The sequence below is a fragment of the Glycine soja genome, chromosome 6, assembly GCF_004193775.1.
Source record: "Glycine soja cultivar W05 chromosome 6, ASM419377v2, whole genome shotgun sequence".
In the NCBI taxonomy this organism is placed as follows: Eukaryota; Viridiplantae; Streptophyta; class Magnoliopsida; order Fabales; family Fabaceae; genus Glycine; species Glycine soja.
Genome location: NC_041007.1, coordinates 46,480,766 through 46,497,217, shown reverse-complemented (window position 1 = coordinate 46,497,217; position 16,452 = coordinate 46,480,766). Strand labels below are relative to the sequence as shown.

The following is a 16,452-nucleotide window of genomic DNA, read 5'->3' as shown; positions in this document are numbered from 1 at the left end:
TTACTAGTATTTACTCATATATTTATATAATTAATTAATTTCAAAAATCACTTATTTTTTCACAAGTTACACTGAATTCGATGAATACTTTTTATAATTTTAAAAATCATTTGTTTTTTTTTTATCAAATTTGTATAGAAATTTGTTATTATTAATGAGATTTTTGTGTAGTAGGAATAAAGGAATATGAGTACTATTTAATTATAGATAAAAGGATATATTAGAAAAATCACTGATATTTTTTTATAAAATTCTACAAATTAATTATTTTTTTAATAACCGTGTAACAACTTTAAATTATATTTTGAAATGAAAGAAATAATTTAAAAACTTTTAGTAATTAATTATTTTTTCAATTAATTTTGTCGAATATAATCACGTAATTTTATACTTCGATGGATATTACTTATAGCTAATCGATATATATATATATATATAGCTTTTAAAAATGTTTTTTTGACAGTAATATAAGGTTAAGAAACCAAAATATAATGTCACATGTAACAATTAACTTATAGGACTTATAATATGATGCTTAATATTTTTTTATCGGTAATTATTAATTTTTGTTTAAAACATGAGTAGAAAGATTTCAAACTCGTGACCTTTTTTTCTTTTCCGTTATGGTGCCCGACGTGTGCTCACTTCCTATATATATCAACCTTTGATCGGTTGATTGAACAGTTAACATATATGAGGAATTTGAATAGATACGTATATTTTAGTTTAAGAAACGAAGTAAAAAAAAAAAAGTGAAGGAGGAAAAACAAATAAAATATGAGAATTTTTTTAAGTTGTTGAATAAAGAAGAAAATAAAGCAAATTACGGACATTTTTTATTTATCTATATAGAAATTAAAGTGAAAGGAAATAATATATATATATATAATATAAATATTTTAAATAAAGAATAAAATGTGATTTAAATAAGAGTCTCTTTTTATCAATGAGAGTTATTCTCATTCTCATTGATTTTGCTATATCTAAAAGAGTTAACCAATAATAAATTGAGTAAAGTACTCTTTACCTTTTTTTTTCTGAAGTAAACTCTCTATACTTAGACTACTAAAGATTATATTATCAATATCAATTAGTCATCATATCTAAACGATTTATTTGTTAGATTAGTCTCTTGTAAGATCAACGCATTACAAAATTATAAAACCACTATATTTATTTTATAATAAACTAACATTAGTAAGCAAAACCCTTGCTCCAAAACAAATGAAGTTTAAAGGTATAGAGATCGTGTATTGTTCATAGAAAATGTAGATCATCCAGGTCCATTGCTCACACTCCTTTATATATCTTTCTCTTTAGTTTTGAAAGTCACATTTCAAAACAAAGTTAATTAAAAAATCAATGGACAAAAAGGTAACCTTAGTACAATATATACCACCTTTACTCGTGTCCTTTCTTTCACCGTAAGATCACCATTATTAGCTTCACGCAAGCTTCCATCACTGAAAACACCCTTTAATTTGTCGCCTTCCATTTTCTCTATCGGTTTTCATTTCAATGCAAGCAAACCCAGACCCACCTTCATTTCTTACGGTCGTAGACTTTTTTCCTCTTCTCTTTCATTTTTTATTTAATTACTAATTAGTGTAAAATATATTTCATTAGCAACAGTAATTGTCTTTTCTTTTTTTCTTTTAAAAAAAAAAGTTAAATTATTCATTTGATCCGATTCTTATCTTTTTAGTCCCTATAGTTTGAAAGTAGTGTTTATAATTCTTATAATTTATATTTTATTTCTCTTTTAGTCTTTATAATTTAAAAGTGTTGATATTTTTAGTCATTATAATTTGTATTTTAATTACCTTTTAATCCTTATTAAAAAAATATAAAAATAATTAATTACAAATTAATTATAAATTATCAATTATTTTTTTATTATAAATTATCTTACGATGAATTAATTATAAATTAATTGTTAATATTTTTGTAATTAATTATAATTGATAATATTACTCATATTTTGATGAACTAAAATATAAAGTATAAGGATTAAAAAGACAACTTTCAAACTATAGGGACTAAAAGAGAATTAAAATACAAATTATAAGAATTAAAAAAATTATTTTCAAAATTATAGGGAATAAAAGAGAATTAAAATATAAACTATAAAAATTAAAAAATTACTTTCAAATTATAAAAATAAAAAAATAAAAATCATAAAATTATACGAATCAAATGAATAGTTTAATCTTAAAAAAAAAACAAATAGGATTGGTCTTGATCTCGATTTGCTGTTTAACCTATTTATTCCAGCTAATTTTTATTTTCAAACAGACTAGATCCACAATTAACGATCACTGCCACAAACAATTATGATAAACTTTAATGGACCCATACATTGTAATTAAAAAGGATTTGATGGGAACGGGAGAGGACGATAAAGGTGGTACGTGTACCATTGTTCAAAGGTAAGAGAGAAAAAAATTAACCATAAAAATAGAAAAATGGGTATTTAAAATATATAATATTTCAAATATCATATTTAACTAAATGAGCTAAATTTCATTAACAGATAAGAGAATATTTATGTGATACGTAGTTAGGTTTTACACTTTATAAGATAGTGTTTATGCTAGAGAATATTACTCATTAAGGAGTCCTAAAGTTAAGAAAGAGATTAAAAACTTCAACGAGTTTAATCATGTGCATGACCTTGGTGTGATGAGGGTATCACACCTATTTATGTTGTAGCGTCTTATAATGATTTTCTGGCATGGTAGTAGAGACCATCCCTTGCAACATGTCACAAGGTTGTACGACTTTGGCCCGTTGTACTTGTAGTGGTGATTTTGTTATATGTGTTTGTGTTTATATAAGTTTTTGGGAGGTCTAGAATTTCCATGATTGGACGCAGGTTTGACCCATGGATTTTGAAAGTCCATTTAGGTGATAAGGTAGTGGTCATGTACCTCAAGTTACTCTCAATTTAGCATTCTACTTGAGTTTGGTTTGTCTTAGACTCTTAGTTGGTTTCTAAGCAAGTCACGACCATTCAAGCATAAACTATTATTAGGATAGGGTAGGAATGACGATGAGGCAGGGTGGATTCAAGTGGTAATCCTCTAATAATTGTTCATACTTATATAGGTATAGTTAGACAAATATTCATGAATTTTATAGGGAAAACATTATCCATCCTCCCTAAACTTTAATCCTTTTATAAATAGACAGTTTAAACTTTAATTTTGTCTCAATTAACCCTTATACTTTATCTCTTTTTCTGATAGACACTCTATTACTTTAAATTTATCATGATTGATCTTTAAACTTAATTTATTTTTTTTGTAAATTGATACCTTCAACTTTAATTGCATTCCAATTGATGTTTAAAATTTATCCTTTTTACAATATATTTTTTATCAAATTGAGATTTCTTATTTTTTTAGTAATTTAATTGCAATTTAATATAAGACATATATTATTTATGAAAGGGGTAAGTTTTTAAGAATTAATTAAGACAAAATTGGAATTTATGTGTCTACGTGCAAAAAGAGATAAAATTTAATAGTTAATTAAAATAAAATTGAAATTTATGGTGTCTATTTGTAAAAAAAAAAGTTTAAGTATCAATTGAGGCAAAATTAAGGTTTGGGATGTCTATTTGTAAATGGATAAAGTTCAAGGGGCTTGAATACTTTTTTTTTCCCCAATTTTATATAACTACAAGTATCTATTGATATTTGTAAAAATATAAATTTATACAAAATGAACCTTATATTTTTTAATATTTATAACTTATGTTTACACTAAAAAACATTTTTGTTACGTACATTTATATTGTAAATCAATAATTTTCAAATATATATTTATACTAAAATACATTAGAATAATTTATTTATATATAATTAATAACATTTGAATAATTTTAAAGTATAATTACTTGCCAATACAAGTATCTTGCTACTCATTTTCATATCTGTTGAAAAAAAAACTCAAGTCTCATATTTATTAAAAAAAAGTATCAATATATCTTAAAAATTGATTTTATAAAATTGCGTTAAACTTATAACTTATTTTTTAAGATGATATTAGATTCTATTATAGAGTCATTAAACTTATCATGTTATTCATGCATCAAACTTAAAAGTATTAATGTGAGTAGATGTATTAAGAAAAATTTAAATTTGAAATCAATTAAAAACATTCTTTTAGATAAAATATATATGTGATATTTAGTGTTGTTGGATGCATGTTTTCAGGGAAGCATATGGCAAATATGATTTTTTCTATGATGTATCAGCTTTGTTGGTTGATGTAGTCAATATTATTTTTCCTAAAGGATTTTAATTTTGTTTTTGTTCCTGGGGCATAGTCCATGTTATTCACCAAGAAAAAAAAAGTGGGAGATTTTCTTCACATTAATAAGAACCAAATAAGAAAAGGAAGACATTTTCACCCTGTTTCACTCGTTCTCAATTCTCATTTCCTCCTCACTCTTATTCTAAATATAAAATGATTTTCATTTTTTTTAATTTTATAATAAACATTTACTTTGATTCCTAAAGGTGTGATCCCGTTACTTAAGTCCTTAAAAGTATTTGCTCCACTGTTATCAACGAAATGTGTTAATCCTATTTATGTAAAAAGAAAAATTCCTCATAAAAGTATTAAAATTCAAAAATAGTTTCTGAAAGTAAAATTTGTCTGTTCAAGTTAACTCTGGACCACATGACAGTTGACATATGACAGTACACACTTACATGAATGATAAGTGTCTGTCTAATTAACACGTGTACAAATTCAAGATCACTTATATATCAAATTATCATGTGTGGTACTGCCACGTACAAATACTGTGGTAAATAATGACATTCATTTTAACAAGTTTTTTTTAACAGTAATATTAAAGTGACAGATACACTGTATTTTTTTATATACAAATGATTCTTAACTTAATTTTTGTTTCTTGATTTCTTAATTTTATTTTTTTAAAATGTTCCTTTAGTCTTTTAATTTATGACAAGTTAATCATTTTAAAAAATTATTTATTTCTAATTTTTAGACATAATTTTGAACATTTTTTTAATTGATTCAAGGTACAACATTTATTTTTATTAATTACATAAAAATTATGAAAATCAATCAATATCTAAATAAAAAATACATAAATAAGATAAAAAATATAAGAAAAATAAATCTAACAATCAATAAAAAATACAAATATTTAATGTCAGATTTTTCTTCTTCTTGTTTTTCACATTATTTTTATTATATTTATGATTTTTTTTTAAACATTAATTAAATCTAATAATTTTCATATAGATGAATCTAACAAAATAAATTTCATATATTAAATTTATCTAGAAAAAAATTCAAAATCGTGTTAAAAAATAATTAAAAATATCAATTTTTTAAAATGACTAACTTTTTTAAAGGCTCTAAATAATTAATTTGTTATAAATTAAATAAATAATGAGAACATTTAAAATTTAAAAATTATGAAAATTAGGAGACCAGAGAATAAAAAGTAATATAAGTGACTTATTTATATATTTTAGCTTTTTTTTTAATTTTAATAATTTCATGAACTCAAATAAAGGTGTATAACAGTATAAGTTTATTAGGGTATTACACTTTTGAAAATGAAAGTGAGTGTTTATCCAAAATTGATGTGGACGCGTGGGTGCTTCCCCCAAGACGGCACTCATAGCTGAAGCAATAGGACGGTGCTAGAAAATTAGAAAAAGCAAAAAAGGGCGTTACAATCTCAGCAAAAAAATGTGTTACGTGGGGACTGATTGTAAATAAAAAAACTAGTTAAATAAAAAAAAATTAAATCAAATTGATTGTAAATTATTTTAAATGATTCTGTTTTATATTTTAATATTCTAATAGTAGAACTGATTTGAAAACCAATTCAAAATCAAACAGATTTTAAAACACTCATTCCTAATTGAATTGATTTTTAATTCATTTTAAAAATTGAATCAGTTTTAAATTATTTTTTTCAAATAAAAAGATATTTAAGTAAAAATCAGTTAACTAAATAGGTTTTATAAAAATAAATTGGTTAACCAAATCAATTTTATAAAAATAATTCGATTAACAGAATTAATTTTATAAAATAATACATTTTTTTAATTAGTTCATAAAAAAATCAATTTAAATTTAGTTTAAGTTCGGATTAAAATCCGATTATTCTTTTTGCACACCCTTATCCGGCATAGTGTAATAATTAAGGATCACATTTTGTTTGTCTGCATAGGAAAAATGTCGGTTTGATTAATTGGACATTGGTTCTACTTCTAGACATGGGGCATTTTAGATTCGTGTGTTCTTTATTTCGGTTTCATAAAGTATAATTCGTATTTTAATATGTGTATTTCACATGTATTATTAATACAAATTATTTTATAATTAAAATTTATAGTATAAATATGCTTATAGAGAATTTATGCTTTGGAATATAGTTTTATTTGAATACTTGAAAGAGAGTAGTTTTAGATTATTTGAATAACTTTATGAAAAATATTGGAAACACACTGTGTAATACACTTTTTAAAACGTATTCTCTCTAGTTGGTTGATTTTATTTACCTAAAAACATGATAATCTTATATACTTATATTATGAAAGAAAATGAATATGAAAAAATTGCAGAAAATTTTATAAACAATACCTAATAGATAATGTGAAGAGTATAGGCAAATTTTTTATTTGACAAGGCAGGTAGCGTGTAGCTATTATCCGTGCAATCCTTGCCTCGGTGTCATATCTAGACAAGGGAATGTCACATATACAACCAACTTAAGTTGTGAGTCATAAAAAATTGATAACTCAAATCTATAAATTACACTCCCATATTTTTCCATGGTTGGTAACTCTAATCTATAAGTTGCACTCCCGATTTTTTCCTTGATCTCAAAAGGCTCATAGAATCTCAAAATCAGCTTCTCATTATCACAATTAGCTAATGATTTCATTTTATAAGGTTGCATTTTCAAATACACCATTTCACCAACTTTGAAATTTTATTTCCCTTCTCTTTTCTATCAACCTGCATTTTCATACTACCTCTTATCATATATATAGAATAATAAAATTGGTTAAATTAGTTAACTTTAATTAATATGGTCATAAATTTACATTCTACTAAAAAATTACACAATGAATCAATTGGTTTAAGTGATAGTTAAATAAAATGACATTATTCATAATCTAAGAAATAATTTTTTCAACAAATGAGTAAGAGTTAATATTAATAATTCAATAAATATATTTACTTTCATGGAACATGAGTGATATCTCATTAATAGAGTTTATAATAAATTAAGAGTATAAAAAGAAATTAGTAATTAATACATTTGAAAGTAATGATATATTTTTATATAAAAAATACCACAATTTGTTTTTGATATATCAGATCAAAGGTAGTATTATTTTGGACTTTTACATAGATCCATTAGCTTTCCAACTTTTCTGAAATACCATTTTCTTCCATCAACATCTAATCTACCTCCTATATCATTGATCTCTCCTTTTGATACTTGATAACAGTTGGTGCCTCACACATATATAAAACTTTAAAAAGGTCCATGTCAATAGAAGCATTAATTATAAGAGGAATTAAATCATAATTCTTCCCAAGCTTCTACTAGTACCATTGCTTAGGATGGTTATTAATGAAACACCTAAGACAGGTCTTAATTATGTGATTAGTTACCTCTTTTTGCTCATGAGTTATGGATGGTAAGCAATGTTGTACCTCATCTTGATGTCTTCCATCTTCAGCAATTCTCTCTAAAAGTTGCTCATGTAGACCTTTTCTGGGTTAGAAATGATGTAGTGAGGAACCCATGGGAGCCTTTATGACTTCTCTAATGAATGTTTTAGCCACACCCTTAGTTGAATATGAATGACATAAAGGGATAAAATGTGTTGACTTTGAAAGTTTGTACACAATCATCATGATAGTGTTCTTGCCTTTTGACTTTGGTTAGCTGCCTATGAAATCCATAAACGACTCTTCCTTTACTTGGTTTGGAATGGGAATGAAAATCCATAGGCAACTCTTCCCACACTTGATTTGGAATGGGAATGGGTTGTGATAACCCCACTGGTTTTAGTGTTTGATACTTATTTTTTTAACATACTTCACACTTCTACACATACTCTTCAATGTCCTTCTAAATCCTGTAACATCCCGTTTTTCGTAAAATAAATAAAAGAGTTTTATTTAAAAATTAATAGAATTTTTAAAAAATAAATAAATGAGAGAAAATGGTTTTTATTAATTAAAATAAGAGTTTCATATTATTAGAAAATAAAGAGAGTAAAATGATGTTTTAGAAAATAAAGGAATATTTTAATTGGTTATTTATTTAATGAAAAAGTAAAATAAAATTCTTTTTTATAAAATAATAAAATAAAAAAAATGGAGTAAATAATATAGACTCAGAGTATCCTAACTATAAATAGAGACATATTAGATAATTTTTTATATTTACGATACATTCTTACACTTTCTCTTCTTCCCAAATTGATCTCTCTTCTTTCTTTTCCAAAACCCTCTCTTTTTCTCAAATACATCCAAACCTATTAAAGTAAAACTATGATATCAGATTCGTTAACTGTTGGATCATCCTGAAAATTAGACACCATCTTTGAAACTCATTCTCACACATTTCTACCGTTGGGATTTTACGAAATAATGTTTATAAAGAAAGAAATGTACCTTGCACAAAGATAGTGAAATTGAGGTTTCAATCATTTCTCCTACTCTCTAACGCTTGGAAACCCTAGCAAAGAAACTAGAGGAAAAACTTGAGAAATCTTAAAAAATCATTAGAAACTATGTTATCGCTGTCAGACTACACAAGTGAGTTTGCTTAGAGGTAAGGGATAAATTGTTCACACTTGGGGATTAGAATGAACATGTGTAGGGATCCTAAAAGATAGATTTTGGGTTGTTTTACGAATTTCAATTTTGTTCTTATTCTTTCATTCACGAATTGACTGTGTTTGACAGACCAATTGATGCCCCAATGCGAAATTATTGTAAAATTGATATGTTCTTGTGTTAAGTGTGAAACCTAGAAATTTGACCTTTTCTAATTAGCGTGAGTTGATGAAATTAAGTAAGGAGAGATTTACCATAAGAGGGAGTGATATATTAATTTTGTATTTTTCCCTTTTCGTGCTTTCTAGGGGTTTTTTATATAGTTTGAAATTAATATTATAATTTGGAATTAGAATAGACTAACAGAATGACATTCTCAATAATTGTTTTAGCTTTAATATTTAGTATGAGTTTATATATTATTTTATATTGTTCTTCTTTAAAATTGGTCAAAGTCTATTTAACTATAAGGTTCTTTGAAAGTTTTAATGAATCCTTGGTGCATTTTTGTTTGATTATATTTCACTTTGTAAATTCATGATTAAAATATTTGTGTATTTAGTTATTTATATATTGTGTGTGTTTATATATCTTATACTATTTGTATATTATGAATTGTGATTGAGATTGAGTATAAGTGATAAGTTGAGCATGCGTTAATTTGTGAAATACATGTAAACATGTGATGATGAATTGTGACATTGGGAGGTGTTAAATTGTGGACATGGTGTGTGGTTAACACTTAATGTGGTATTACTTGTGTTTTGAGGTGTGAATTATACAATAACCCGACTGGTGTTTACCTTGAGAAAAGTGTTTTATGCGTGAGGTGTTAAAAGGAAAGTGTAGGTTCCAAGTTAGGAACATGAGGTGTTAAATTGTAGCACAATGTGCGAGCCGTTAAATGGAAAGTGTAGGGTTTCAAGTTAGGAACATGAGGTGTTAAATTGTAGTGCAATGCGTGAGGTGTTAAGAGAAAAGTGTAGGGTTCCAAGTTAAGAATCCGATGTGTTAAATTAAATTGCATTGTGTTAAACATGTTTGAAAATAAGTGTGAAGTTACATGCAAAAGTTGTTTTAGGGGTTGAACCTAAATCAAGAAGGTGAGACCCTAACGGATTCTTCAGAATTTAGGTCTTGGGAGTAAATAGTCTCGATTTGAGTGTTCCTTTAAGTCTATATTGATCCCATATAGTTAGAGCATTCTCACAAAATAGAGTGACTCTGACTGGTCCCCTTATGATTTCACTTAGTGAGAATGATCTGACATATCTATCGTGTGGCGTGTCTTGTTATGTACTCTTAGGCACCCTGGTGTTGTTTTTGACATAGTACCACATTGCATATGAGATTGAGTCTTAGTGTATCTGTTGCATAACATCTGTGTAATGATCATTGTGACTTGCTACGTGATAATAGGTAATGAATTGTGAGTGTGAGATGTTGTGTTGTACTTGAGATGTGTTGCTTTGAACACATGAATAATGTGAATGTGTGAAATATGATTTTGTGATTAAATCACTAGGACAAGTGATGTTATGCAATGAGTGATAAAATGATGTGAATTGTGTTAAGTTGAACTTGTGATACTTATACTATATATGTGTGTCTTCGTTTATCTTTACCTGTTTAGGAATGTGATAACTCACTTCTCGTATGTTATTTGTATTTAGATCTTGTGGTGATCTCGAACCTTGTATTCGTGAGAGTAAATGACTAGATGAATTGCTTTAAGGAACCTTGTGCTGGAAGACGCCGAGACATAATGCTCTGATAGGATGTGACATTGGGACATGAGTTTCTGTTTTAATTGTATAATGTTTCAAATATGTCATTTTACTTTATTTGATTCTGCTGCTTAACTAAAGTTTTTTCTTTATAAACTTGAAAGGTCTTGTTTTGAGCTGGAAATATTTTTGAGAAGTTTTTTTTTTTGTAATAGTGAAGTAAATATGAATATTTTATCCACGTGAATTTACTTACGATTTTATTGAATAAAATTAGTTTATTAGATTCTGCATTTTATATATTTCTTTTCCATTTATATGTATGTTAAGGTAGAGAGAGTCACACATCCCATATTAATAATAAAAAAAAAACATTGGCCACCCTTTTGTAAGTTTTCATTACTTCAAAATTCCCTTTCCATGGAGAATAATGAAATTCTTCTAATATCGTAGGATTTCTCGCTTACTTTGAAGGCTAAATTAGCTTCCCTTTATGCCACAAAAACCTTTTATTACAACACTAAACAAGGGATATGAAAGAGGATCCCAATTTAGCTTTGGTATCACACTTTTTAAGGAAAGATCATCGATTATCTCGATTATTACTTGTGTTAAATCATCATTAGTTATCACTAACATAGCACACACATTAACCACATGTGAAATAGCATATGCCACCTTTTTATATTTCCATCCTTCTCAGACGAAATTGGTCCAAATTATTTCGTTCTTGAGTTGTTTCAGTATTGAATTTTTTGGCCCAAAAACATCTGATACTCACCCTTAGTAAGAACCAAAAAAGTAATTATATTTTTGACCTAGTCACCTCATCAAACCAACATGAAAAACAACTAGAACTCATATAGCCACATCAAACAAATTTTAATAGTGTTACATCACAACTAACAACAAGAAATAAAAGAAAAGAATAATTACTCCTATAAAGACTAAACCTAGAATTTGCAAGTATAAAATAAAGTGCAAAATGTAGACACATATAAGAACCAAATGAATAATAAAATTAAAATTTAATATTTAAATAAAATTTCAGTATGAATTAGCTATTTTAATAATTTTGAAAACACTTGATTATTTTTTTATTAAGCAAAAAACTATTCATTTTAATATTTTTTTAGTAAATATTTCACTGTAGTTTTATTTTTTTCAATTACAAATTATTATATACAATAAATTTATTTTTTTTATGAAAATCATTAAAAATTTATATTTAATATATGTTCTAATTAATTGATGGTATATAAATTCTTACACCGACCTTATATAAGAATCAGACAAATATTAACCAGTATACTTATGATATTATTAAGGAATTCAAATAATTTTTTTTTATGGAAATATGTAAAATTATGCTCTTTTAAAATCTCCACACTAAATATTTTTTTCCTTTTTCTTTTAGTTTCTTAACTGCTTCCTTTCTTTCTTTATATATTATATAAAATCCAATTATCTAGTTGATCAAGATTAAGAAAAATAAGTAATTTAGTTGGTAGCAATTATTTTATCTTAAATTTATATATATATATATATATATATATTTAAAATTATCCATGTGATTAATATTTCTCTCTTTTAATTATTTGTAATTACATTTTCTTTTCTTTAAATTAAGACTATTTTAATTAAAAATAATTAATAAAATAATATTTTAAATTAAATCTTATAAAAAATATCATATTAAATTTAAGTGCTGTAAATAGAAATATAGCGAGTAATATAGCAATGACACTAATTAACATCACCCTCAAATTTAAGGCCTTATCAAATCAAGTGTTAGAAGATTTTTTCATTTAAAAAATACCTGACCCCATGCTAATGCTTTACAGAGGTTTTGATGTTTATTGTTTGTATCGCCGTAGAATCTTAAGCAAATTCGACGGCTGGTGAACCCTAATTAAATTATGCCATGATTGACGGTGCCCTTAATTGGTCCCTCTTTTCCAAACCCCAACTGGGTATCACAAAGTTTCCAAATTGAACGCAAAAACGGAAATTTCTTCCTCAAATGCCTTCTGGGTCGCTCTTCTTTGCATCCAGATTACGAAGTTTTTGGTCGCCAGTAAGGTTACTTATTCACTTGATAATTCCACCTTCTTTTTTTGTTTTTATTTTCTTTATTCCTCAAACCAGAACTTATATATCTAGGCACCCTTTCAAAGAAGAGAGAGCTTTTCTGTTTGGTTACCTTTTTTTTTTGGGTGCAACAATGTCACTTTTTTCAACCTTTGACCTCCTTCAGACTACATTAACTTACAGTTGTTTGCCATTGCATGTGATGTTTCTTAGGATTGATAAACCTCTAGAATTGCATAGGTGAAATATTAAGAGTGGATTGAATATTGATAATTACTAACACATGAAAAGAGCTTTGGAGTGGTGTTGCTAGCGTTTAATTATGCATTCCTTACTAATCAACATCATGTCTAAATTAGCAATTTTGATTATCTATTTAGAATTTAGGATGCAGGGTAAGTGTAAATGTTTTTGATACTTTCATTCAATCACAAATTAATTATTCAGTCACATAATGGTAACTTTGTTAACTTTTGTAGTAACTATTTTAAAAATCATCACTTAGAGGATGATTTTTTATTGATTGAGCATATAAAAATCTTTTCATTGCTAGTGTGTGAAAATTGAACTTATTTATTGGGAGTGCTATTGCATGTACAAACCTTTGGCTTTGTTTCTAAGCAGGTCTGTGATTTAAGTGCTATTTTAGCATTTTTTTTTTTCCTGGACGGTGAGGGTCAACTTGCATGCACATGTTAGTGAAAAACCACAATAAGGGGGATGGATCTAAGTCCCTCGCCGATACACTGGCGAAATGGAAAGAATATAATGCTTGGCTGGAGTCTAACAATGAAGCTGAGAAGCCGGCTAGGAAGGTCCCTGCCAAGGGATCAAAGAAAGGGTGTATGAAAGGAAAAGGAGGGCCCGAGAACTCACGCTGTAACTACAGAGGAGTTAGGCAAAGGACTTGGGGAAAATGGGTTGCTGAAATCCGAGAGCCAAACAGAGGAAGTAGGCTCTGGTTGGGTACTTTTCCCACTGCCATTAGCGCTGCTCTCGCTTATGATGAAGCAGCAAGGGCAATGTATGGTTCCTGTGCGCGCCTCAACTTTCCCAACGTTCAAGTTTCAACTTTGTCTGAGGAATCGTCGAGAAATTCTCCAGCTGCTGCTAACCGGTCGAGAAATTCTCCAGCTGCTAGTCAATCCGGTCATGCGTTGATGATATTAGAGAGTTCTGAGTGCATGATATTGCCGAACAACTCTGGTGGAGACGCAGCAGAGGATGATGACATGGAAGACCTTTCCTTATCCTTAAGTGTGAAACGTGTGAAGCACGAGGAAGGGGAGGATGAATCAGGGACCAGTTCTTCCTATCTTTCATTGTCTTGATGTATGTTCCACATACACTGATTTGGCCGCGGCTAGAAATCTTAGCCTTCATAGCGGTGGATGGATTAGCTTAGGATGAATGGATCTTGCTATTAGTACCTGGAGATTAGCTGTTGTAAAATTCACTTGGTTGAGAAGTGTTCCATTCTTCTGGAATTGACCTAATGCAGCTGGATATCTTGTCATGTTGTAAGATGTGAAATGTATTCTGCCATGCATGATAGATGACTAGTTTCTTGTGTCTATTTTACTTTGGATAATGTTATCTAGTCTTTGTTTCCCTGCTAGTGCGGGTTATTGAAATTTCTACTACTTTCCTTGCTAATGTAAATTTCTATTTCAAGTGCTTTGGATTAGCAATGGATGGTTAGGTTGTGCTAGGATTGGCAACCCAATTGCAGTCACAACATCAAGACTTTTAGTCTTTGTAGCTGCATTGAGTTCACAATTGTAGCTGCCTCAGTCATATTTATCTGCAGTTTTTTGTAACAATGACTTACGCATCTTGTTTAACCGACTGAGTTAGACTAATTCATGTATCTTGTTTAATCAACTAAGTTAGACTCTCTTGACAACAGCTGCAATTTAAAACATTTTTTATTATACAGATTAGTAGCCCATGTGGAAGTGTGAAATTAGTCATCAGTTGCCTGAATGTAGGCACAAAGCAAGATATGAAAATATTCTTGTTTTGGATTCTTCCAGTGCTGTTGAAAGTGCATCCATGCTCTAACTATCTATAGCCATATATTTTGTATAAAAACAAAGAATCTATAAACTTTAACAAAAGTCTATGGCACCAAACTAAAATGGGTGAATCTTAGAATCAGTTCATGTTTCAACTTTCCAAGTGTTGGTTCTGAAAAAGATAGAAAAGAAACATTACCTCAAGATGTTTAACATTCAGTTTGCAGTTTGCAGTTGGCTTGGAAACTGGAATCCCATGGTACTACACTCTACATGTATCCTTTCTTTCCAATTATAATATATCAACGAAATGCTTTATGATAGTGTTAAATAGTACCGATATAAGTGCTAAGTTTGTATTTTCACTCACTAAATCTGGGCGTGTAAGTATCCAATTAGATGAAAAAAACCTACTAACGAATTAGTATTCGGAATTGAAGATGTCTAATTAGTACCCTTAAAGTATTCATTAACAAATATGTTTTAATATACTTTTGATCTTTCATCAGTTAGTAGTAAGATCACTAATATTTGGCTCAATAGGAGAGTGTACCGTGAAAAGGATGTTACTTTCAAGTTTCAAGTCTAAACATCATTCAGAATACAACCACACGGACCACTCGAAGGCTAACATTCTTTTAGACTGTTATAATAAATAAATAAATATATATATATATATATATATATATATATATATATATATTCAAAACAATTAACAAGAAATGTAAAAAAAATATTATTAGTTTAGGATTGTTTTGGACACTTTGTGTCACATTTCACCAGCACTAGTATTGAGCATGGTCACTTAGCTCAGCTTTAAATTTTTTTGTGAAAGCTACCATGTGACAGCCTGAATTGTTGTGGCTTTTTGTTTTTGTTTTTTTTTTTTATATATTGATGCGTGGTAATAAGAAAGACTCCTTTCGAGTAGGAGCAACTCCAGAAGGTAAAGGTATGAAAAAAAAAAATAAAAGGCTAGCCTCAAATAGTAATAAAAAAAAGCTCAATTTTTTTATAAACAAAAATTTAAGAGGAAGAAATGACATTTCAAATCAAGGAAAAAAATATTGATGTTCAAACGGTACTTATGTAAGAACTTACTTTTATCTCATATAAGCTATGTTATGCATTACTGTGTCTTATTCTACTTAATCATCCCCCTCAACAAAACTCATTCTTGCTGTTCTGCACTTGTTATATGAGATTGTAAAAAAAAAAAAAACCCTCCACAAATAAAGGTCTTTTCTTTCCATTATGTGCAATTAGGAAATAAGAATTCTTAACCTAACTTGATGTAATTTGAATTTAATCTATAATTCAAGTCCATTTGTCTTAAATTAATTGCTTGTCTCCAGTCTTAATATATAAGCTGGCCACTTATAGTTGATCATAGATATCTAACTTAAAAATTGGAATAGGAATTTGATTTGTGATAAAGCAATATGATTAGAAATACTCTTAAGATTGGAGATCAATAATTATGAGATTTTAGGATTCATGAACCTAGTGCTGCCTTAATTAGGAATTTATAAGGATTTAGGATTCTCAATTGGTAAAAAGTTTTATTGAATGAAAAAAATAGCTTTTTATTACAATAGTATTAGTATATTAAATCAATTATATATCTAGGACTTAAATTAAAATTTAAGTTACTGGGATAAAAGTCGGATGAACTCAAATCCTAACAGTTTTTGACTCATTAAACTTTGCATCATATTTATTGAGCTCTTTAGAGATTGGTAATTGAATCCCGTCCT

At 27.8% G+C, this 16,452-nt stretch overlaps 1 protein-coding gene across 2 annotated transcripts; it reads left to right on the top strand.

Annotated features, from left to right (window-relative positions):
• The first annotated feature begins 12,385 nt into the window (after positions 1-12,385).
• On the top strand, positions 12,386-14,539 carry LOC114417279 (dehydration-responsive element-binding protein 2A-like). Of its 2 annotated transcripts, none has more exons than XM_028382424.1 (2): positions 12,386-12,663; positions 13,302-14,539. In XM_028382424.1, the coding sequence occupies exon 2, from the start codon at positions 13,364-13,366 to the stop codon at positions 14,006-14,008; it is 645 nt and encodes a 214-aa protein (XP_028238225.1). In that variant the 5' UTR covers positions 12,386-12,663; positions 13,302-13,363; the 3' UTR covers positions 14,009-14,539. The 2 variants fall into 2 exon arrangements, with proteins under 2 accessions (XP_028238225.1, XP_028238224.1); XM_028382423.1 differs by having other exon boundaries at positions 12,395-12,668.
• The last annotated feature ends 1,913 nt before the right edge of the window (positions 14,540-16,452 follow it).

Coding starts and splice junctions, on each gene's coding strand:
- LOC114417279 (XM_028382424.1), top strand. CDS start 13,364: ATGCACATGTTAGTGAAAAACCACAATAAGGGGGATGGATCTAAGTCC.